Source organism: Lepisosteus oculatus, chromosome 6, assembly GCF_040954835.1.
Source record: "Lepisosteus oculatus isolate fLepOcu1 chromosome 6, fLepOcu1.hap2, whole genome shotgun sequence".
Classification (NCBI taxonomy): Eukaryota; Metazoa; Chordata; class Actinopteri; order Semionotiformes; family Lepisosteidae; genus Lepisosteus; species Lepisosteus oculatus.
This window is the reverse complement of record NC_090701.1, coordinates 18501056-18525597: the sequence shown is the minus strand read 5'-3', so window position 1 is coordinate 18525597 and position 24542 is coordinate 18501056. Positions and strand designations below refer to the sequence as shown.

General features: G+C 37.9%; 1 protein-coding gene across 1 annotated transcript in view; it reads right to left on the bottom strand.

Moving 5' to 3' along the window:
* Window positions 1–492: 492 nt before the first annotated feature.
* Window positions 493–24542, bottom strand: part of lyrm4 (LYR motif containing 4) — an 80835-nt gene continuing 56785 nt past the window's right edge. Inside the window, exon 3 of the mRNA XM_006634396.3 lies at window positions 493–905. Within this exon, the coding sequence (XP_006634459.2) occupies window positions 834–905 (72 nt within the window). The 3' untranslated portion in view covers window positions 493–833. The remainder of the gene's footprint in view (window positions 906–24542) is intronic.

The window sequence follows — 24542 nt, the reverse complement described above, 5'->3', positions numbered from 1 at the left end:
TTTAATACTAAACACTGGGACCCTTCAGAAATTAAATAATAAGGGTTCACCACTCTTCATTTAGTTGAACAGATAATATACCACATTTATCAAAAAAGTTGTGGATAATGACTCTCCTGAATTAGAGTTGAGAAAAGCTCATTAAATGCAGGATTTAATTACTGTATATCTGTGTGACTGTGAATGAAGCAACTATTCGGCTCAACAGCAACAGCTGCTCTGTGCAATGCTGTTTTTGTCAAATACTATGTTTTAAATCTTTTACATTAACAGAATTCTTTAGAATACAACATAAAAAGTGTTGTTTGTGATGTTTTATCATCTGGTAACTTCACATTTCACAGGTACCGAGTACGTGAAAGCTCAACATGCAATCTCAACAATTGCTTTTACTGTTTGAGCAACACTGAAACATCCCACTTAAAATTTCACACTTTTTTCAAATGAAAGGCTGAAGACAGAAAAGTGTAAATACAATAAAAATACAATGTATCCAATTTTCCTCATCTGTTTTTATTACGCCGGGTTTCATTTAACAAAAAATAAAACTGAAAGGATTTTGAAAAGAGCAAAGACACAAAGTTTGATGGTTTAACAACATACAAGTGTACAGTTTGTATGTCTCGTCCTGTTCAATATCTAATCATGTGATGAGTAGTTAATTTTAGGCAAACACCGGAGCTACTGAACCTGAAAAAGCCCAAGGCACTATGAAGCCAGGAGACATGCAGTCTGAATTTTTTACAGACTACAGGCAGTGACACATTTCTGTGTGTGTCAGAAGTTATGTTGCTGTTGGAATGATGCTGCAGCTGTTCAACCATGTTTTCTTCTCAGATGGTTTTCTTGCCTCTGTGTTCTTCAACAACAATCTTCTGTGTGGCATACATCTGGCCGATGGATACCTGGAAATGAGCAAGTGATACCTCGAGTTAGTGCCTGACCTTGACACTTGACACAAAACACACGTACAGTAACTCCAGATCATTGAAAAGCCATTTTGACATCCTGCAATTATGCACACCTTTCCCTTTTTTATGGATGGATGGATTTTCGCCCGTTATGCCTTCTGGCACATTGGGGCAGCAACATCCTGTTGCTGTTTCCATAACATTAAGGGCTGTTAGCCTTGTGCCCAGCCTCCAACATGGAGGACCTGGTGCCCGACGTGGGACACAAACCTACTACCCTGAGATTATGAGTCCCGTGCTCTACCAACAGAGCTAGCCGGGGCCCTTTCCCTTTATGTACATTAGCCTATTCTTTTTTGTTTGACACAAGACAACTCCACAAAAGATACTTTTTGTATCTGTTCATGTCAACGTCTCTTTCGTTTGATTTAGGGAATACAATGACCCCCTTGGGATCTCCTATGTTGGGAGTGAAGGCTGGATGTCCACACAATGTTTAACAAGCATCGCTTTATATCTGTCAAAGGCAGAATGGGGAGTCCCCACCAGAACCCCCCAACAGAAATGTATTTCACTATCCACAAAACCTAGAACAAGAACAGTTTGGAGTGAACATGTCTGAAACCATTCCCTTTTACGAATTGCTATCTTCAGAATACTCACATCACATTACACACAAATAACTATTATCCCCTCTGGCAAGACAATGTAAACATGACGTTGCACATTGCAAGTTCAAGATCTTATAAATGGGTATGTTCTATGTTTAACATGTCTCAGATTCACACTGTTGAAAAAGACGACCAAATCTAGCACAATGTCCAGCAAAGTAGACTGGAAGAATCTTTAACGCAAACAGTTCCATAAGGTCCACTAAAATTTTGGATTAAAAATTTAAGTGTTGAAATGGATATACACTACATTTTGGGAGCCACCATGCTGTATCTTGTCTGTATTTTGTACTGTACATCATGAAGATGTTTAGAAGACAGAATCAAGCAAAACACAAACAGTAGAAGTGTGAATATATTTCTCTTGGAAGTGGTGCCTGCATGTACACTGTAGTGTACATAATTTTGACATAATTTTTCTTCTATTTCCCCATCATTAGTGTCAAATGCCAGTCATATTGCTCTGTAGTGCTGGGACAGTGCATTGTTTTCAGCAGATAATCACAAACAAAAGGAGCCATTTAGTCTTGTTTTAAGAAAGCTTTTTCTTAATGGATAAAAACCTGCAACAGCATTAAGTGCTTGATTAGTTGAGGGAACAGAGACAACCCAACTGCAGCACTAAACACCCACTCAGTCTTGACTTTCAGACCCTAAGCCTTCTCACAGAAATGTCACATTTCAAACAGCCTTCAAAGGCCAAGTGTCATAAATGTTTTTTTTCAGCATATCTTACACAGCCAATCATACACCCCTTCTACCAGACTACCGAATTACATTTCAAAGGCAAAACATGGTATTTGAAGTGTTTGTGGAGTGCAGATTGTTTCTGGAACTGAAAATAGGAAGCAACTGATGTGCAGAAGCGCAGAAATAGGAGCTCCACTGCTTTTTCTCCCCGTGAGAATATCTTGGATTCTTTGAAAAAGTAAACTGCTACTTAAATTTATCCTAAAGATGAAGATTCTGAACAGATTACCAGTATGACTGCCTGTCATTTATTGATTGTCCTCCACATTTTTATTTAGTGGGCTTTCATATCTAGAGTTTGTGAGATGTCATGGGAAGAAGAAAGCACAAAAAGAGTTTGAGCTTGAGTTCAAGTTCAGAATTGGCTGAATTAGCCGGTCTGCTGCTGCATTCTTTGGATCAACAAGCACATCCTGTGAGGGCAGAAATGGCGGCATTGACCAACATGTTTCTAAATTGTACTGTCTGTCACATGAAACAAAAAAAACCCAATTTAAAACACTCTTGCAGCTAGAAAACTGTCGATATTAATTTTCAAATCTTCATCATAGCAATCAAATCTGTGGAAAGATACAGAAACGTGAATAATTGTTTTATTGGAGGCATCTGAATGGAACAACCCAACTGGACTCCTGAAAGAAGTAAATCCTGGGCAAATCCATCTCTGGCCCAAAGAGAGTTGTGCACTAAGAGGATGCATAGGATATATGAGATATAGCACAAAAGGTGCTGACATACCCCAGAATATTATTTTCAAATACCTCTGAAACACACACAGCTCTTTTTGAAGAGAGCAGAGAATCTAGCCCCTGCTTGCTCAGTGGAGGGATTTGTACTTTTATTCAGATAACAGTCTTACAGCACCCTAGCAAAAATTGTTCCTTAAAAGAATGAGGAGATCACTGACTGAGGTGGGGGTAACGTCTCATCTCCTGTTATCATCAGTACTTAATGCTGCTCTGCTTAAAGGAATGTCCTACACACTATGTCCCATAAAGAGACTAAGGGTGACCTGCATCTGGTATTCAATATTTACAAAAGCAATGAGTAAGGGGAAAAAGATGTGAAATACTTCTTACCATATTTACCATATTTGCATCTCATGGCATCAATCATTTACTAAAAGTTCCTGGAGTGTTTTCTACTATTTTCACTACTTTAATGGCCGTTAGTGCAGCTGACTTTGAATGAGAATAAGTCAAGCTTTTAAATAGCAATGTTTAATTAAAAGTGATGAGAAATTTCAAAATCTTGATCAAAAACCGGAGCAGCCAGAAGAAACCCACATGAACAAAGGGAGAACATACGAACATGCAAAATAAAAGGAAATCACAGGCAGGGGGTAAATAAAGCCACAATACAGTAATAGGATTAAATTTGTATTACCCCAGTCTCTGAGGATCCAGAAGGGTGCCTCATGCAATATATTGAGAATCTCTGCTGCAGATCAGGGACTTATTGAGTGAACTAAAGAAAACCTACAATTGCTGGTCTGGTACTGTATAAATAGTGAGTACCAAAATTCAACACAATCGTGACCCACTGCAAGATTCAGTACTGCTATAAGAATTTATGTAGAGTGAGATGAAGGAAAATGACTAAAATCATTATGTAAAAAGCAGTTTACAACAATAGTTCTCAGTTTAAGGCTCTTAAAGACTTAAAAACCCATTCGTTTTTATGGATTGCCAGGATGGAAACATCTGCAATTTGTACTCTATAGGCTTGGCTGTGTTCCTCTGGTTTGGCAACTTCCCTTCAACTAGTACAGAACTTTCTGCTCGTGTGACTGAGCAAAGCCGTGAAAATGCAGCAATATTGCTTAAAAGTCCTGCAGAAAAAAAAAATCATCTGACTGAGATGCAACACTTATCTGTGTTTGACTTTATTTTAACCATGGCTATTTATGCTCATTGAGTATTAAAATCAAAACCTGTCAGCCAGCTACTTGCACAGCTTGCACAACTTAACCTGGTCAAAGGGTGATGAAACACTGTGTAAAGACATGACCAACAGTTTAACCATTTCAAGACCCAAAGCAGAGACAACCTCTTTTACAACAACTATATGAACGCAATGATTGTGTTTTTTTTGTGCATTACACAGCTACAGTACTGAACTTTGTTCAGACACTAAGGAATAATAATAAAATCATGCCAAATTAAGAATTCTAATTAACACAGTTTTTTTTTTTAACAGAGTTTTCTCTGTATGTTAATGTTGGATTGTGACATGACATCATGAATTAGCATGTTTTTAGATATGGTTTTTGCAACACCTGCTTTATTATTTCTTAATTTCCTTAGCAGAAAATCTCTGATTTGAGGCTTAGTCACATTAATGCCCTTAATGAGATCACATAGACTCACTGAATTCATTGTAATGGAAAGGTTTCATACATTATGGAACAAATTCTGAATTATGTGTTTCAAATCTGTGTTTGATTATTCATAATGTCCACTGAAGACTTAACCCTTATATTGCACAGCAGATATAAAGAAGACTGCAGACTGAGTTGCATATGCTATTAATGTACAGGTTATCACTGAAAAATACAAATTGCTTATGTTACAGCAATAAGCAAGGAGAAAGGCATTTTCAATAATTTAAAATATCATACCAAGTGACCTCAAACTACCAAGACCTCAGCAGTCTAATACTGAATTTTTTGGCAATGAAATAATCTGTTATTTTCTTTTTTCTCCAAAGACACAAGTATTTTCTTTGTAAAACTTAACAGGCACATAGACAGGTCGGTTGCTACAGGTTAACTTTGTGAGCATGTGAATATAAAATAACTCCATAATGAAATAGTGGAGCAACAGGGTTTTAGAGAATGATAACAGACTGAATTAGCTTTCAGGGCTGCGTAGCCTGCTTAAGAATCACAAAGGTGTAAGGTCAAACAGCTCCTGATCCATTTCTTTTCCACAAATTAGACCGGGAAGTATCCTGATAATTCAGAGTGTTATAAAAATATTCCAAAGAGGTTAGAATATATAGGAAATGAAGGTGAATTGGTTCTTCTAAGTGAATAGTTTCCACACATGCTCACTGGAACATATTCCATTAATTTGCTATTACATTTACTAGAGATATGAAAATTATAATGTTCTGAACACATAAAAGGTCTTGATTAAATAATGCATGAATCGTCTGCTGGCCATAACCAAAGGAAATGCTTCTTATCTTGGTTGTATTCTGTAACAAAATATACTGGAATATAAAATACAAGAATATAGGCTACAATAGAACCATAACTGTAAGCTTGCACGAAGAAATGGTGGAAACAATACCTAAATTATATTAAATGTAATATTAACTTTTCCTGATTACAGTGTAGTACAATTTTATTAAGAACAGCCAAGTCAGTAAAATACAAATGACAAGTTATCAATAGCAGAGTTATGTGACCACAGAGAAAAGGATACAAAAACACGCAAGCTGGAGTCTCAGATAACTAAAATGCTGTCAGTACCCTCAATGCTGTAGAGGCTCTGGCTAGTATTTCCTTGATTTGTCAATTTGGCACAACAATCTTTGTGTACCAACACACATCACCCGACTGCCTATGCAAAACATCTATTCTGTGCTATTTTTACACATTGTTAAAGCCTGCTTTTGACTACAGCTCCATAAAATATTCATTCAGCGCTTGCTTGTCTTTCCTGCTGTATCAGGATACTTCCCTTACACATTCTAAACACTGGAAGTATATCTGGAAAACCTTGCTAGCTAGCAGCCACTATAGTTTGAGGGGATAAAGGATGAGGAAATTCTCATAGACCTGAAATCAAATCTTGACCTGTTTATTCCAGTAACAGCTGCTAAGGGTTTGTGTTAAGCAGAGTAGCCACAGAAAATCACTAAATCATTAAAAACAGAACATACAATAGACAGTTTATTTATTTGTATGCAATAAATAACGTTATGAAGACTGCTACTTGATTCCACTTACATGCACACAAGGAATGAATACTGTATGCTTCTTCAGTATAATTATAGTTCATACTTACTATAGTTCCTTACTGAAAAATGCAGGACATCTGGCTGAAAGGACTGTGACTACACAACCTTTGACCTTCTCTAGTGTTCTGGGCTTCAGCATTTCTTGTAAAAGATTATTATAAAAATTGTAAAAGATTTCTTTCCTCTCTGTCATTGACCTCTTTCATCAACATTACCAAATAGTCTACAAAAATCAATGTCTTTTGGTCCTGTGATCCACAGAAGTCAAAGCTGTCAAGTATGGCTGAATATGAGAAAGAAACTGCAGGAAGTCATGTATAGTCACTCCAAAAAGGCAGGTATACTGCAAGACAAGCCTACACTGTTATCACCAGCACTGTGGTTGCACAGAGAATTTCAGAACCCACTTTCATTGATGTGTGTTAAAAAACCCAATAGGAACATTGATAAACCAATGAATATTCTACCTCTGAGCTGATATTTTTCACTTTGCTAAAAGTTTCTAGTTACAAAGATCTATTTTGAATAGGGTCATCTAGGGCTTTTACTTTTAATCTCGATAAACACATCTGCTGTATAATTTAACTTTCCACTGCTAAAATGCACACAAACATTGTTTTGCCAAGAAAATGTTTTTTTCCTAAAATCTTCACACAGTCTGGCACAATGAAGTTCTTTCCAGCATTACAAGTGAGGCTTTCATTCTGATGAGATTTAATACATTTCCTGTGCCTTGCTATGCTCTGTAATTGCATCAGCTTACACTGGAACAAGTCTTTCTTTCAAAGTATAATACTGCAGAAACTGCTGTCTCTCCTTCCACAAAAAACATGATCAAAAATGCTTTCAAACTAACTTTTATAGGAAGTCGAATGCAGTATGGATGTTGGTTGAAAAGTTTTCACTGTTTTGTTTCTGTAGACAAAACTGAGTTTTCCCTGTACTGAAACTGCCCCACTACACAATACTGCAACTGATTCATCTCAAGTTTCAAAAAGTCAGTGAAATCCAACAAGGTTCCATATTTCCATATTAATATGCCGTTTGTTTGTGTACAATCATTTCACTACTTCAGCTGACATGTAAATGTACAGATTTAAGACACTTTACAGGAATGACCCTTGGGCCAGCACTGCAGGTTAACAACAGTCAAGAAAGAATGGAGTGTGAAAAATGTTTGGATTGGAAACACCAGTGATGGGGATAGCCTCACTTCCAGCACACTTTTGACTTAAAATGCAGCTGCCACCAGCGATTCTGCAGATCGGAAAAGCAAGAAAGTTATCCAGCAATTAAACTAGATGGGACATATATTAGATGGGAGGACAGGTCTGATAAAGCCTGTACTGAAATTCTGCCACGGTACAAGAGTTAGATCACTCAGTGTTTTGAATGAGACGTTTAATGACCACCATTAGTCAGGACCTTGGTTTGATTCCAAAAGATAGGATTCTGGGATTTGACCAGTGCAGTATATATCTTCTCCCTCTCCTCTTTTTAGGCCATTTCAAAGTTTCCACTTACCACAGCGACAACATAGAAGAGACAGTGATGGCGCAGAAAAAAAGAAATGGGTCACAGCATTTTTTCTTCATCGGGACAAAGTCCCATCACTGAACCATATTTGAATGGAAGTGAAATGCCGCAATGCTGAGAAACCGGAGGTTCTTCTTAAGCAACAAATTACTACTGTAAAACATTTTTTTTCATCAAGTGTCCTTTGATAATTATTTGAGCTTTGCATTATTCATAGACATACCTATAGCTATAACATTATGCACAAAAGAGTGAAATGTCAGTAACTGACAGATACCTCTTTCTGTATCCAGCCTGATACTTGCCTCATACCCCTGAACTATTTAACAATTGTAACAGAACTTAGTGGCACATCCTTTACTTACTTTACCTCTATTCTCCAAAAATGCATTACTGATAAATGTTATTATTAATTAGTATTTCACATGGGGGCTTCCATCACTGTCTCCTTTGGTAGACCAATTTGTTGCTAATTATTTTGCACAGTCAAGCTCATTTCTCACCTCTCAGCTAGAAGAGACCATACCTTGCAATCACACCTTTCACCAGCAGGGAGAAGTCACGATACATATTTAAGAAGCACTTGCTGGATTCTCTGACAAAAACGAGGTGAACCATCACAAAGGGCTCTGGTACAGGGAACTACAGCATAAGATCAGGATCCAGGGGTGCATCTCTAAACTCTTTGCAACAGAGTGGTAACTTCACCAGCCAGCATAACTATTTTCACTTTGTAATGGGAGCCTCCTGGAAATAAGTTTTGTATTTGAGAAAAGTGTTTGTGGTTGAATGATTTATTTGTTTTCATGCAAAAGAGGATGATAATGGAAAAGGTCTGGCTTTACTATAAATACAGGGCAACGTGCACGGTGACCAAAACACCCTTCATGAAGCTCAAGTACCAATCAGGCCTTGCTTACATAATACTTTTTAGTAAAACAATAAATGTCATTTTTGTGGTGAACTTACAAGTGATAAATTTCTAGTGATGGTAAGTATAATACAGAATGCAATAAAAACACAAAATGAATATTAGTCATAGCCTAGGAATTTTACTCTGATACATTTGTAATATCACCTTGCAACTCATAACTGGCAACCCACTGAAGCCAAGCAGGTATGAGTCTGGTCAGTACCTGGATGGGAGAATTACTGGGAAAACTAGTGTATGTGTATGCTGTTGGAAGAGGTATCAGTGGGACCAGCAGGGGGTGCTCACCCTGAGTCTGTGTGGGTCCTAAGGCCCCAGTATTGTGATGGGAACACTATACTGTAAAAATGCACTTAGGATGATAGTTAAAACCAAGGTCCTGTGGTCATTAGAAATCCCAGGGCATTTCTCAAAAAGAATAGGGGTGTAATCCCCATGTCCTGGCTAAATTTCACCCTGGCCTTTATCAATCATGGCCTCCTAATAATCCCCTTGTATGAACTGACTTCATCACCTTATTCTCCTCCCCACTGATAGCTGATGTGTGGTGAGTGTACTGGCGCACTATGGCTGCCATCACATCATCCAAGTGAGGCTGCACATTGGTGGTGGTGGAGGGGAGTCTCCATTACCTGTAAAGTGCTTTGAGTGGAGTGTCTAGAAAAAAGCTATATAAGTGTAAGAAATAATAATAATAATAATTATTATTACATATCGTACAAGGATATACTGTAGATTCAAAGACAGATGAGTGAACAATAGCATTTTGTAGCTCCACTAGATGGCAATGATATCCCACACAAGACCCAAAGCTGAGACTATCTGAAACTATCACCTTGCACCAACAACACGGTTTTAATTCTCTTAATCCAAATGGGAGCTGAATTCTCAGCATTCTATCAATCCAATGAAAATGTTAATTGTCGAGGCTGAAACCACAGGGCTTGCTGCCAAGCTGCCTCAAGGAAATGCTATATGTAACCCTTCTGTATCATTACGCAGCAGTCATTTTCATGCCATAACAAGAACAAAATCATTAAAAGAAACAAACAAAAAAAATAAATTTTCTGTTATCCAACACAGGATAATGATTCTGAAGTCTTGGCATGAAGGGATTTAGCAAAAAGGCACAGTTCCACTTTACAAAAGGCAATTTGTGACAAAAACACTTTTAAAAAATCAGGTCATGACACATGTTTTGGTCACTTTCTATAGTCATTAAAAAATGAAGAAAACTACAGTTCTCATAAAAGTAGAATACAGCATTATATATCACTTCACATTTTGTGGGATATATACTGTAACCTTGTCTAATACTGATTGATTAATAATCTGTGTGGCAGTTCTAACAGTCTGTCTCAGTTGTGTTGTTCAAGGTTAAACCTGTCCTTGCTCTTTTCAGGACACCCTCCACTTCTCTCAGTTGCTTGTGCTACACCGGTTGCCAGGCTAACTCCCAAAAGATGCTACTTAAAAGTGTTCATCGAGAATGTGGTGCTAAACCACACTTACATTCAGAAAGAAAGACAAATCTGTGGGAAAGCATGGAGTTCCAGCTACACTATTTTTAACAGCTGTACATTTCCAGGCCAAGAGCAATCTGGATTCATTCTAATTCATTCCTCCTAATTAAAAGTTAAAAGTGATAATCTCTCATGAAAAACCTCACTCGTAACATGAAAGTATTCTGAACCTTCATTTGTGGGAGCTTAAATCTTTGCAGCAGCTGTAGCTCTAATGGAGTTACATATGAAGTAAACCATCCATTACCCAAAAGCTGCGCGTTACTTGTTGGGATCATGGCAATCCAGAGTCTATCCCAGAAACACAGTGAGAAAAGCAAGGCAACACTCCAATGGGATTATGGGATTCCATTCCAACATAGGTCAACACACACAAGGCCACACCAATTAAGCCTAGTCACTTTGTTTTTGGGAGGTGAGAAGAAATTGAAAGGCTCCAGATGAAAAGGCTGTCCAGAACTGAAGACCCAAGAACTGTGAAGGAGCACCTCTGATCACCATTTCTATACTGATTTCCTATAGAGTCATTATGTATGAAGTTCACATCATGGACATTCTAAACACTGCATATTTACTGACTAATCATGAACATTCACTTACTAAAAAGAAAAAAAAAATATAAAGGGCTACTCTATAGAACATGGACTATTAGGTCGGTGTAGAAATTATTTTGCATGAAAGAACGTTTTCACAACCTGGTGAAGTGTTTAAAATATTCAGGTGCTTATTCTTCCATGAACCCAAAGGTGACAGAGACGACCAGTACTGGACACTCTTTCTGGCAGATGTTCTGCTGATCTGGCTGTGTCCTGTGTAATCAGGTAATAATGAGTTCTCTTCAATGCTCACAAGGTGTCTCAAAGTGCTAGAATCTCGCCTGGATATTAACGTTAAGCGCTGTTCCAGGAGTTGATGTTGATATTGCCTTCCTCCACTATTGCTTTTATTATATCTTTGTTGTGCATCTTTGTGCCTTCTGGTGTGATTGTGTAGTCTGGAGTTTGGCGTCTTATTTCACATATATGCAAATCTATGCATTATAAAGCTTTTCGAGTAAATTTATCCCTTTATCTAGAGTTGCAAATGAAGGATTTCTTGCCAGGTTATATACTTAATTAATACTAACTATAAATTTTAGAATATAAAATGTTTGAAGGCCTGACAGGCAGGTGTGTTTTCAGACTTGAAGAAATCTGATTAATAGAAACTAATGGATAAAAAAATCTGGGAGGAATCTAGAGATCAATCATATTGTTCACTTCACAGACTGCAACATTTGGAAAAACCCAAACTGTCAAAGACAGAAGCAGAGGAAGATGAAACTGCAAAATAAATGTGGATGGGAAGCTGATATTTTCAGTAGCAAGTTATAGCAACATTTTGAAACCTTTTTGGGGGGAATGAAGTACTTTAAAAAAAAAGTTTTCAAATTTGATTAAGCCTGTGATGTTGAAAAAAATCTTTCTGATGTTCTGTCTGTGGAACAAGTGACAGCTGTGCTGTGGAACATTTTCTGCAAATAGAACTTTCATATAAAACAGGCTGTTCCCAGGGCTGGATGTCTGACTAATCAGAATCAACTCTTCTCTACCTCACATACTAGCTGCCTTCTTACACCAAAGAACATGTGCCAGAGGACGGTCATCATCCAGTGTCTCACATAAAGAGACCTTTTCAAAGCCTGCAGTTTTAGTGTGGGAAGTGTGTCTTAGGCTGTTTTAGTTAAAGTTAAACTTTGCATCTTCTTTGTTCCCATTTACAAGGTACTATTAAAAAAAAACAGTAAAAACTGAAAAAAAACAATATGTTCAAGAAAGGAGCTTTTATTAATTTTCCTCGGAAATGGCAACAGAACTGTGCCCCAAACTTTCACACTTAATCTTATTTTCGTCCAATACTTTGTTCATAATCACAGGATCCGAGTAGTATTACCATCCCCCAAAACTGTCCAGCTTGTCAACGTGTTGTGTAATAAATAAGTTATTATTTCAGAAAAGCAGATGTTTTGACAAGTTTTAAGATCTTTGAATCAGAGACCTTTGAATTAGGTGCAGTATCTTGCACCTACTGGCACTTGAAAACTGAAGACGTAGTTTTACTGATTCAATATTTAATTGCCACCACTCATGTGGAGACCCACTTTATCCTCCACAGACGTACAGCCCCCACCTGTGTGATGGCTTACATGTATTGTGCCCCAGCAGTCTGGCAACAGAAGCACATGAGAGGTCAAATATTACTGCACTAATTAAAGAGGAATGTTAGGCTGGCTGGATTGTTTAAACCCGAAGTAGAATTTATCCAGGGTCAACAATCCTCTTAGCAACAGTGGCATAGACTCTTTAATAACCACAAGAAGTCAGGATCTCCGTTACCAACGCCACATTGGTACACCAATAACTTGGTTTTCCTTACAGATCTCCCACCACAGTACAGAACAGATCCAATCTTACTTAGCTTCTAAGATCTTACAAGATCAGGCTACAAAGAATACACATACAAAACACAAGTTTACTAATTAATAACTAATAAACTAAACTATACATATATTATAGATTATGTAGTTCCGGTGGGTAAATGTGTCAGCATGCGCAGGCTGCAAAGGAACAAGTAATAGGTTTATTCCATGCTGAAAAGAGGATAAAGAAAACACATTTCGACCGTGGAGCCTTCTTCGTGGGGGAAGAAGTGTTTCTTCACAGCTCCGAAACGTTGTGTTTTCTTTCTTCTCTTTTCAGCATGGAATAAACCTATTACTTGCTCCTATTATACTGTAGATTATACTGACTTTACAACAGATCAAGGTATTCCCATGGTTCACTGTAGTAAAAGCAGTGTTGAATTATTACACCCATGGAAAACCCCAGAGAAATCATGAAAACCCTATGGTAAAATACAGTGAATACAGTAGAAACAGTATACAGTAAGTCATTAAGTAAGAGAGATGCATCCACCATGTGATTTTTCTCAAACACCCTCACAATGGTCAGGGTGTGTGAAAAACAGCAGACTGAAAACTCCCTCCTGGGGGACAGGGGCAGTAGGAGTTGGGGATAGAACAATGGTGTGTAGGTATGACTAAGTATGAGGTATGACTTCCAGTTTACTGAAGGGCTTCATCCAAAGAAATGTCAATTGTTATACTTGGGTTTTTGCTACCAAAATGATAATAAAGGGAGATAACATTTTTAGAAATATGAACAGTGTTAAAATTAAAAAAAATTAACACTGTAGATTAGTTGTTTTAAAGGAAAAATTATTTTAATTTTAAGATCAGTGCTTGTGTCTTGTGTTATCAATGAAGAAGACTTATAAGACTTATTTTTGCCAACACCAAAAAAAAACCTGGATCTGGGGTGCTATCTATGTAGAGATTGTATGTTCTCCCCACGTTTGTGTGGGTTTCCTCCAGGTGATCTGGTTTCCTCCCATAGTCCAAAGAAATACTGGTAGTTTTCTGACTTCTGGGGAAAACTGGCCCTGTGAGTGTGTGCATGTTTATGTCTATGTGTCTGCCCTGCCATGACCTGGCATCCCATCCTGAATGTACCCCATCATGTGCCCATTGCTTGCCAAGATAGGCTCTGGCTCCCCTGTGACCCTGAATTGGATGAAACAGTTAGCAACTGGATGCATGGGTGAAAATACTGATGCAGTTAGTAGAACAGGCACTTTACCAGTGCTGAAAACAAAATCAAGGGCTCTTCCACTGGACTCAAACACTTGCTCAACAGTAATAAACATTATGGCTCGCTTCAGGTATCACTATTTGTCAGTTACCAAGTGCAAAGTCACCAGAAACGTACACAGAAATACTGCTGAAAACACTACTTGCTCCATATGTACAGTATATCTAGAAAAGGTTATAGCTGATGAGTCTAAAGGGGCAGGAAAAGTGACCACAGGAGATATTTTCTCATTAAAAACTTTTTATTTCTAACATCAATGTGGAACCAGGGAAAATAACAGCTCAGATATTCTGTAACTGCTGTCCTTGAAAGAAATGTTTCAGCAGAGTTTTGTCTTAAGCTTCAGGAGACGTGACCTCTGCAGAGGCAAGGATGTAGGTACAACGCACATGTCCATGAACTCCTGTATTCCTGTACTAAACTAAGGGTTTCAACAGCTTTGACAGCCCTATTAACAAGCATAACCATAGCTGCTGTCTACGCACTATACTATCATTTTACAGCTAAATAAAAAATATTGATGCAAACAACAAGAATTTCAAATGGTGTGTCAAGAAATAAGATCCAATTTCCTTAGTGGATCCTGCAAGAGTTTCTGAGAGCCCACTTTGGATTAATTAAAAAAGTTCAATCAGGCTACATTCAGCTTTTTTTTCCACAGTGGTGTCCCCCTCTGTCACACCCACAGACTGACTCATAGCGCCTGTTGTCACAGAATGAGTCACGGTGGCTGCTGGTGCCTGGAACAGGCTCGTGCTTCCGCAGTTCGGGAGTGATTAGATCATAACAAGGAGGGGAAAAAAGCCCTTAACATTGAAGACACAGTAGAAAAAAAGAAGAAAGAGGGATTCCCGAGGTTTTCCTAGACACTTTCCTGAGCATCTGACATCCTGCACGGTGAACCTGGAGCAAGTTGACATTACACAGAGATGAATTTCTTTTTAAGCATTTGACAAGCAATTATATACACTTCCCCTCCTTACAGACATGAAATAAAAAATGTAATACTAGTGATACAGAGGGCACAGAGGGAAACAGATTTTTGAAAATATTAAGCATAAAATGTGGTAGCAGGCTGAAACCCAGGAGGCATCATAATGTGGAGGCGAAGGCATTAAAGAGCATCGGGTTAAACATATGATTTATATTAGCAGACTTAGAGCCAAACTTCCCAAAGAAGGGAAGACAATGACTTAAAAAGACACATGAACTTTAGGAGACACTGAAGGAGGAGTTTTTCTCTGTCTAATGCTGACTAAACATAAAAAAAGGTACAGATTTTATAGTTCGAGTTGGAAGTTAACAGAGCTGAATGGCCGGACTGATACCTAACCACTACGCCATACTGCTGTTTTAATAACAGAATAATGTCAATTATTATGAAAAGATGAAAAGGTTACATGTAAGCTGTGCAGATATTTGACACCCTTTATCAGTGCACAAAAAAGTGAAGGGCGGGATTTTCTCAGTGCAAGAGCGGAGATATACTGATGTCAACAGCACAGTAACCACTAAGATGAACTGAACCAGACCATAGTTCAGTTCAGAACCATACATGAAATTGGAACCATACAGTTCTTCTAACTTTAGTTCTTCTAAAGTTTAGTTCTTCTAAAGTTTAGTTCTTCTAAAACCAGTTAAACTATGACTGCTAAAAGTAATTTAGTTCAAACTTTATGCAAAGCAACTTACTTTCAATATGATGTTTGAGTGAGGATCATTGTAGAAGCTATCCCCCTTTAAAGCAGAAAGTATGAACAAAATCACAATGTTTCTTGCCATTGATGACTGCTACACACACATACAGAAGGCTCAACTGCCAAAATGTTGTGCTTTGCCTGTACTTCATACTTTTCATTTTGGAATTAACCTCTACTTGTTACAATTTACAATAAAATTAAGTAAATTAATAAAGTCTAAAAACATTGTACGTTACAGGATACAGTATAAGAGGTATTAACTTATGAACAGATGCAAAGTCAAGGTTATTTATGTCTGGTTGATTTCTTTTTGTATACTAGAAAAGATAGCTTAACACTGTATACTTCACTCTGTATACTACCATAAGCTCCTCAGGGCTCTTATTAATTTTAGAACGTCAAGAAACAAATATTTGCTTACAGATGTGTGGAAAATGAGGAAAGTGAGCAATAAGAGCACTTTGGGATTATTGTTTTAAAGGTTCATACCATCTTTAGCATAAGAACAGAAACCCAAGGTACAGATTTTTTACTTTGAGGACGTTGTTGGCTCCATCAAATCAACCACTTGCTGTGCTATACTATAGGTCAGTGAATGGAAGATACAGTAACATGGAAAACAAACCTAATTATAAGCTGCTAACAACTTTAATAATTCTGCAGGGCACTCTTATGTGATACAAGTGAATAATTTTATTTGAAAAGTCACACAGTCCATGAAAACCTTTTATGATTTCTCTTTATAGGGGCTCTACTGCTCTGTTAATTCTCTTGTATGTCTTTATGGGTTAGACAAGGCTACATCAATTTCCATCTCCTCGGGTAATAATAATAATTTCTTACACTTATATAGCGCTTTTCTGGACACTCCACTCAAAGTGCTTTACAGGTAATGGGGACTCCCCTCCACCACCACCAATGTGCAGCATCCACCTGGATGATGCGACGGCAGCCATAGTACGCCAGAATGCTCACCACACATCAGCTATCAGTGGGGAGGAGAGGAGAGTAATGTAGCCAATTCATGGGGATTATTAGGAGGCCAATTATTAGGAGGTAAGGGCCAATGGGAAATTACTCTTTTCGAGAAACGCCCTGGGATTTTTAATGACAACAGAGAGTCAGGACCTCGGTTTTACGTCTCATCCGAAGGACGGCACCTGTTTACAGTATAGTGTCCCCATCACTATACTGGGGCATTATGACCCACGTGGACCACAGGGTGAGCACCCCCTGCTGGCCCCACTAACACCTCTTCCAGCAGCAACCTTAGTTTTTCCCAGGAGGTCTCCCATCCAGGTACTGACCAGGCTCACACCTGTGTAGCTTCAGTGGGTTGCCACTTGTGAGTTCAGGGTGATATGGCTGCTGACATATCACCCTGCAGGTATAACAGGCTTTCTGTTTAAGGCTTTAATTATTTCCACATGTCATATTTCACTCTTTTTGTACTGTATGTAGTCATCAAAAATATTTACAATTCAGCCCATAGAGCATGATCCTTCAATATAATTCTTGTATTGCTTTCAATTCATTTAAGACAATATGAGATGTTAGGTGGGTTTCACACCCCAAATAAGATGTAATGCACTTTGATGCCACAAATGCAATCATTTAAATATATTAAAATGAACTTTGGACACATTGAGTGGTGTAAATTTGCACTTACACAAAGGACTGTTTACTTTCCTGTTTTGAAAAATAAACATTTTTACACCTACAGTATATAGGCCTAACAGAAAACTACCAAATAATTTCTGAGTAAAAACATAGCTGAATTTCTGTACTTCTTCAAGAAATAAAAATAGTATGTAACAACCTACCCCATCCTACCAAGTAAGTAGAAATAGTAGATTACTGACTTCCTAAATCATGCCCTGCGAGTTTGTTTTAAAGGAAGATTTAAAGACAAGGAAGATTAAACCCCCCAAAAATGCTCCGCTTTCACTTTGTCAGTTTGTTGCCATGACATATTTCTGAAAACATTCACAAAAAAAATATATCGTTGACTTAACCTTGAGAGGCAACACATACAGTAAAGCATAACCCCACAAAACGGACACAAGTGAAATAGAACTGTCCTTAAAAATGGACTGCAAAATCGAAAACGGCAATCGAAGATGAGTAAAAATACAGTGGTGTGCTTCCCACTAGAAGAAAATTAAATCAAAACCACACTAACATTCTCCTCTCACTATTCTATTTCTTCACTCAACCTCTAGCCACCCAATAGCACTTCATTATAAATAACAAACTTAACATTACATAGTACAAGTATATATTCATCCAGACATTTTACACCCGCGTTATCCAGAACAGAGTCACTGGGGAGACAGAACCTATCCCAGCAAGTGAAAAGAAAAGCATCCTGGCAGGTGGCGAAATGTGTGCCTGCCGTCCTTTCTTCAGCTGAACAACTTTGCTTTGACTTCAAATGTGCACATTGCCTCAGTACAAACCGGAAAGGCATCCTTTTCACTTCCTGGAATTTTAAAATTAAATCACTCAAGATCCAGATGCTGCCTTTCATTGCATTACTTCGCTTCCTGAAGAAAGCATTTGAGTTCATTTTGCAGGGCAAAGAATCACTTCAAAATATTTCCCTGGATTTCAGGTAAAAACAGGTAAAAACATCACCATGTTCTCTCTTAAAAAAAAAAGACTTGAATTCAACCAAAGTCCATTATTTCCTTCAATTTAAAATACTTTGCCCTCAAAGCCTCCGGGTGAATAGTGCATTGTAATACTTTATTACAGTATTACAGTAAAAAAGCTATTGCTCTTTAAATTTAAATTTAGCAGAGCTGCAGAACTAGAAGCTCTAAGGACTTGAGTACATTACTATAGACCAACTAATGTAGATATGTGGCAAACGTCATATATGGTATACGCTGGGAGATTTCGGCCTTCAACCAATAAAGTATTAAACGGAAAGTGAAATGATATGGGTAAAGTGGTTAAGGATTGTTTCTTAAACCTGTTTGTTAAAACATCATGCAGGGGAGATGACCTAATATTTTCAAATAAAATAATATGAACGGATGTGTTGGAAAATCTGGGAAATTGTGACCATAATAAGGAGCTGTGTAATATTTATGTAATATGTAAATTTCTAAAGCTTGAAACTCAAATGCTATAGTTTTAGAAAAGACTACGATAGGAGGAGGCAAGGCTTAAAACTTGTGGAACAGATAGATACGAAGTGAACAGAACAACTCTAAAGAACCAAAGTAATTTCTGAAAGACAGATATACAGTAACCTAGATATCTTAATGATAATATTAAGAATAAATCATAAGGAGAGCACTTGACAGACTGTAAAAGAGCCCAAGATTAAAATTTCAGGCTCCAGGAGCAGCTTAATAAAGAAATTACAATTGTCAAGAGGGAAAAGAAAATTGCAATAATGACAAAATATAATGCAAATATTTTTTACAGCATCACAACGATAAAAGCACTGTAAAGTTAATGGCAATGATTTACAGCATAGCAGGAGTTTCATAGTAGAAAATGATAAAGATAAAGTGAACATAAATACAGGAAATGAATACAATAGGTTTTTCAGTGGATGATATCTATAACGTTCCATGTTTAGTGAATTTATCAATATCAATATTGATATTCATTTTTGGGTAAATAATCACAAATGACTCAAAGTTTCTAAAGGGAACAGGGCGACTTAAAAACCTAATAAAAAACTCTGATAACTCTGATCCCTGAAATGAGGGATGTTCAAAGACCACTTAATCGACAGGACAGTATAGACCTGTCAGTCATATAATTATGAAATAACAAGTAAAGCTAAATTTGGAAACAACTTAAAAACAATAGTGTTTAAACAGACCACCACCAGAATATAAAAAGGGAAGACTTTCATAATGTCCCTCACAACGGGCTGATGTATAACTTAAGCCATAAGAATTCAAAATAATGTATGCATGTAGACTGGGAACTAAACAAATAAATAGGTACACAACCTAGAATATATACTGTTATACGGTGTATTTACTGTAGATTTTCAGCAGACTTCAGCCATTCTTCAAAAGACTTTGAACAGCCCATACTATAATCATACTACCACATCCCTCCTATAATCTGAATTTTGTTACACAACAACTAATGCTGCTAGCCACTGCACAACAGAACCAGTATAGACATTGTAACAGAAGATCCCCCGTTTACACATTTTGATTTTCCATGACATGATCCTGCTCTCCTGGTGGAGAACCAGTGAGCTACAGTATGATTACAGAGGTTAAAATCATAAAACGCATTCAGTGACAGCCATCTGCAAGAGTTAATATGTTATGTCTGTTGATGTGTTCTCCACATGCAGAAATTAGTGCTCCTTCAGTGTAATAAAGTACAGATTCTTCTTCCTTTCATGTTGGTTGTCAGGGATGGTTGTCAGGGAAAGTGTAATTTCTAATTTCTTCTGCTTACCTTTTCATTAACTGGGCTATTATTTTTTAAGGTTACAGGCATTTCATAATGACAAGGGGAATCTGTACACAAATTCCAAATTGTTAATGTTACGGGGGTGATCCCATGATTAATTTTTTATGTTGTGTTTTGTGTTTCCTGTTTCATTGGAAAATCAACTGACCTCTGATTAGTCATTGGTGTCCTCTTGCCCCCGAAAACGTCTTAGGAAAAACTAGATTTTGAATAACTGAGGGGCTGCACAGTGGTGTAGTGCATTGATGCTTTACAGTGCTGAGGCCCTGGGTTCAATTCTGGACCAGGGGCTCTATCTCTGTGGAGTTCGTATGTTTTCCCCATGTTCATGTGGGTTTCCTCCAGGTGCTCTGGTTTCCTCTCACAATCCAAAAAGATACAGTTAGGTTAATTGTCTCCGGAGAAAATTGGGCCTAGATGTGAGTGTGTATATCTGTGTTTGTGTCTGTGTATCTGCTCTCCAAAGGACTGGTGTCCTTCTCCAGGATGTGTCCTGCCTTGCACTTGTTGCCTTCTGGGATAGCTCCGGCTCCCCCTGTATTGGAAGAAGCAGCTAAAAAATGGATGAATGGTGTAGATCTGAGCTGCAAACCTGTCACTGATCTTAAGACCTTATAAAATGATGGGAAACTGATAAACAAATGGGAGCTGTACACTGTAAAGAAAGGAGTTTCCCCCTTCAACAGTTTTAATTTTCTTTAACATTCTTAAAACACCTTGAAAGCGGGCGTTTCAAAATAAACACATCTCCACATTAAACAGCAAACAGTGCTGCTGGATTTCATTTCACTGCACTCTCTTTTCCATCAGGATGATGTTTTAACTCCCACAAAGTGTTCAGCATGATTACTCGACTGCATCTCTTGTTACCATGGGGAGTACGTGACAAAAAGGCAGGAAAACCGAGCACTTAAAAAAAAAATGATCTCCGTGATTAACGGTGTCAGTTGAGGACATGAGCCTTTTTAATTGATCAGTCTGTTCCTTGTAAAGTGATGCCCTTGAAAAGACTAGATCTTATCAACCATGCTTTTCTGTTGCTTGCGAATTCACCCCAGGCTCTCTTCCCTGTCTGCTACTTACCTTCCCTTACAAAGAAGCATAGCAGACAAATTTCATTTCAGATAGATTACATGGGGATAAGACAGCTTCACTGCTGTCTTCCTGCCATAAACAGATTTTGTATGTTTTCACAGTATGCTGTGGTATAAAATATTAAAACCTTCATTCTAACCGACAGCATCAGAGAGCAGACTGAACATATTCCAGTCTTTTTAAAGGTTATAGCCATAGAATCCAGGCTATTACAAATTAAAATGAGCTTTATTTGCAAATGAATTACAATAACACTTAGAGCAGCCACCAAGGCCACTACACCTATGGAGTTTTCCTTGCCCCTTCCATTCTACACATTATGATCCTTAACAGCCCCTCTATCACAGTCTGTAACAGTATACTGCTCCAGGGTAAGATCGATATCAAAGACATTTAAGAAAAGTAAAATACCACCTAGAATCTAAAAAAAAAGCTAGCCCAGAGTTTTTTAAAAGTTCAGAATTCTTATTAAAGAGTGATAAGCCAGGTTTCCAGCATTTCCACTACAGCCTGCTAAGCTGGCCTGCTTCAATAGTATGAAAGCTGTAAGAGTTGTGCAAAATCAGTGTAAAAACATCTGTTAACTAGATAAACATTGATTAAGCTTCCAGGAAACAGACCCTGAGCATCTGTTAAATTCAATTTAACAGCACTGACAGGAAACATTGTCCAAGGCCCTTGCTGCTCTTTGAATGAACCCAATCCAACAAGAGTGCAGCGCTGACCTCTTGCTGGCTAGAGGGTTTTTCAGAAGCTTGTGGAAGCACGGTTTTGCTGCCAGGAAATTGCCAAGCAATATTAATCTGTTTTCACTAACCTAAGCAAGAAAGTGAGAAGGATGCCGGCCTCCCAGTGGCGTCAAACAGTTAAAGGTGTTTGCCCAATCAAAATATAGCATTCTGGTCTTGGGTTCATGTTACTAGCAGACTGTGACTGGGATTCCCCAAGCAGTGATGCGCAACTTACTGAGAGCTGCCAAAGGCATGCTGACTGATCACTCAGTCGACGCTCTCTCGGTTCTGTGACATGGTTACCCCTGCAGCCTTCCACTTGCAGGTATGCGGCGCTTCTGGTGCGAGACATGCCTGTTCTCCTATTGGCGCTCAACCTCTGGTATGGGACTGTGATGCCTGTGACGTTTTTGTTTCAAACCTCTCCTCACCTCTCTCAAACTCGAACCACTTGATTAGCATCCCTGCTGACTGCTTTGCTGACTGCCCTATCTTTCTCACACCTGAAGAAGGCTCCACAGCTGAAACGTTGCGTTTTCTTTCTTCTCTTTTCAGCATGGAATAAACCTTTTCACTTGTTCCTTTGCAGCCTACGCATGCTGATGCAGCTACTCACCTGAACTACTTCATGTTAAAAGACATGATGTGGGATATGGGCAGGTGGGAGGAGTTGGCCTATACTTGTTAGGCAGGGTGTCTTTAGCTGTGATTTACAATCTGAGATAAATTACAGTGAAGCTATGTGAAACAGCTTACTGTTACAAGCTCTGGGCCATTACTTATGAATGACAAACTGTGATTATTCATTTTAAGACCATTCACTATAATAATATACTGTAAGCATAACTGTGTATATTTGTGCTTAAAGCTTTGTTTCAGAGTAGTTATTTTAAATTAATATTGTTTCTTGTTATTTTCGCTTACAAAAGAAAAACTGAAGAATACATTAATGCAGATCAGTCTTTTTAAGTAGCATAAGAATACTACAGTATGTGCCATATGTATTCTCTCTCTGTTTTAAATTCTTTCTTGTCTCAAATGAATTGGAAAGAGCGTTGTTTTAGTCGTTGACTGTAGTTGTGTGCAATAACGCTGAAATGAGCAGTGTAAAGAAAGGGATGCATTTAGTTTTTGTATAAATATGCATTTATGCAATTCGATTCTGGACCACGTTGTTGTGTCTTTTAATGAGGTTTCAAGTTAATAAATGCACTATTTTCATTTTTGTAACATACTGTGACACCAAAGAACTATGCACACAAAAACGTTCTAAAAATGAAGCCTAGATTCAGTTATTGGTAAATGTCTGTAGTGGACTTTAAAAATCCCTCAACACATTTTGAAGCAGTTCAAATTCATACAGGATCCAACAGAATAAACCAGTCAGATAGCAGATTACACATCTAACAGGCAATATTTAACATGAAAACAATGCAATGTTGTTTTAATGACAGCAAAATAATGTTCTATAGTCTACAATTTTAAAATTAACCTTACAGGAGGCGCCGTGACACTTTTCAAGGGTTTCTCCTCATACTTTGCCATTCATTACATTCTAATAGCATATTTCCTAGATACCAGCAGAAAAACTGGCACTGCAGAAACCCAAGCGTGAAGTCACACTACAGAGTAAAAGGAAATGCCGGAGAAGATCTGTTTTTAATGTGTCCCCTAAGAGACATTTTCTTACTCTAAAGCGCTGAACTGTTTTCTTTTAGATGGCATCAATATTTAAAGGCTAGTGGGTTTCTGAGCAATTGAATAAGTGTGTGTGTATGTGGGGAGGTATTGTGAACTGCTGCAGAGGAAAACACATTCTCGGAGACTGCACAGGTCTAAAAAAAGCGGGTCAGTTTGCAAAAAAGGAGTTTACGGTCCAATGTTTTGATCATACAAACATGTTATTTTAATTTTAGTCCTAAGATGAAACAGGAAGTAGAAACTCATGCAATGGTGTTTATGGTGAACCATCACCGAATCTAGACAATGTGAAGAAATAACCATCCATTTATCCATTTTCTAACTGCTTATTCTAATTCAGGGTCATAGAGTACCTGATACCTATCCCAGAAAGAAAAGGGAGCGAGGCAGGGTACACTCTGGAGGGGATGCCAGTCCATCACAGGGCACACAAACACGCACACACTCACACCTAGGGCCAATTTTCCCAGCAGCCAATTAACCTACCAGTACATTTTTGGACTGTGGGGGAATCCCACATGAAAACCACCAATGCTAACCACTGCACCACCATGCCACCCTGAAGAATTAACAAATAATAAAATAATAAGAAGAAAAAAATGGAAATCCTAAGATACAGTATATAACTAATCTGAAAATCATATGGTGACCTAAAAACGGAGCTTTTGATTACTGTCAGCACTTTATAAAAAGGATCACTTGGGTTATAGAGTTTTCAAAGAAGGGTAAGTACATTACTGTGACATCCTGCAATAAACGTAATCCCATACACAGTACACAGATCAGTTAAGGGCACAGAATATTACATTATGGCTAGGGAGTTACCTACACAAAGGTACTGTATAAAAGATTGGTACTAATTATTAACTCATGCTTA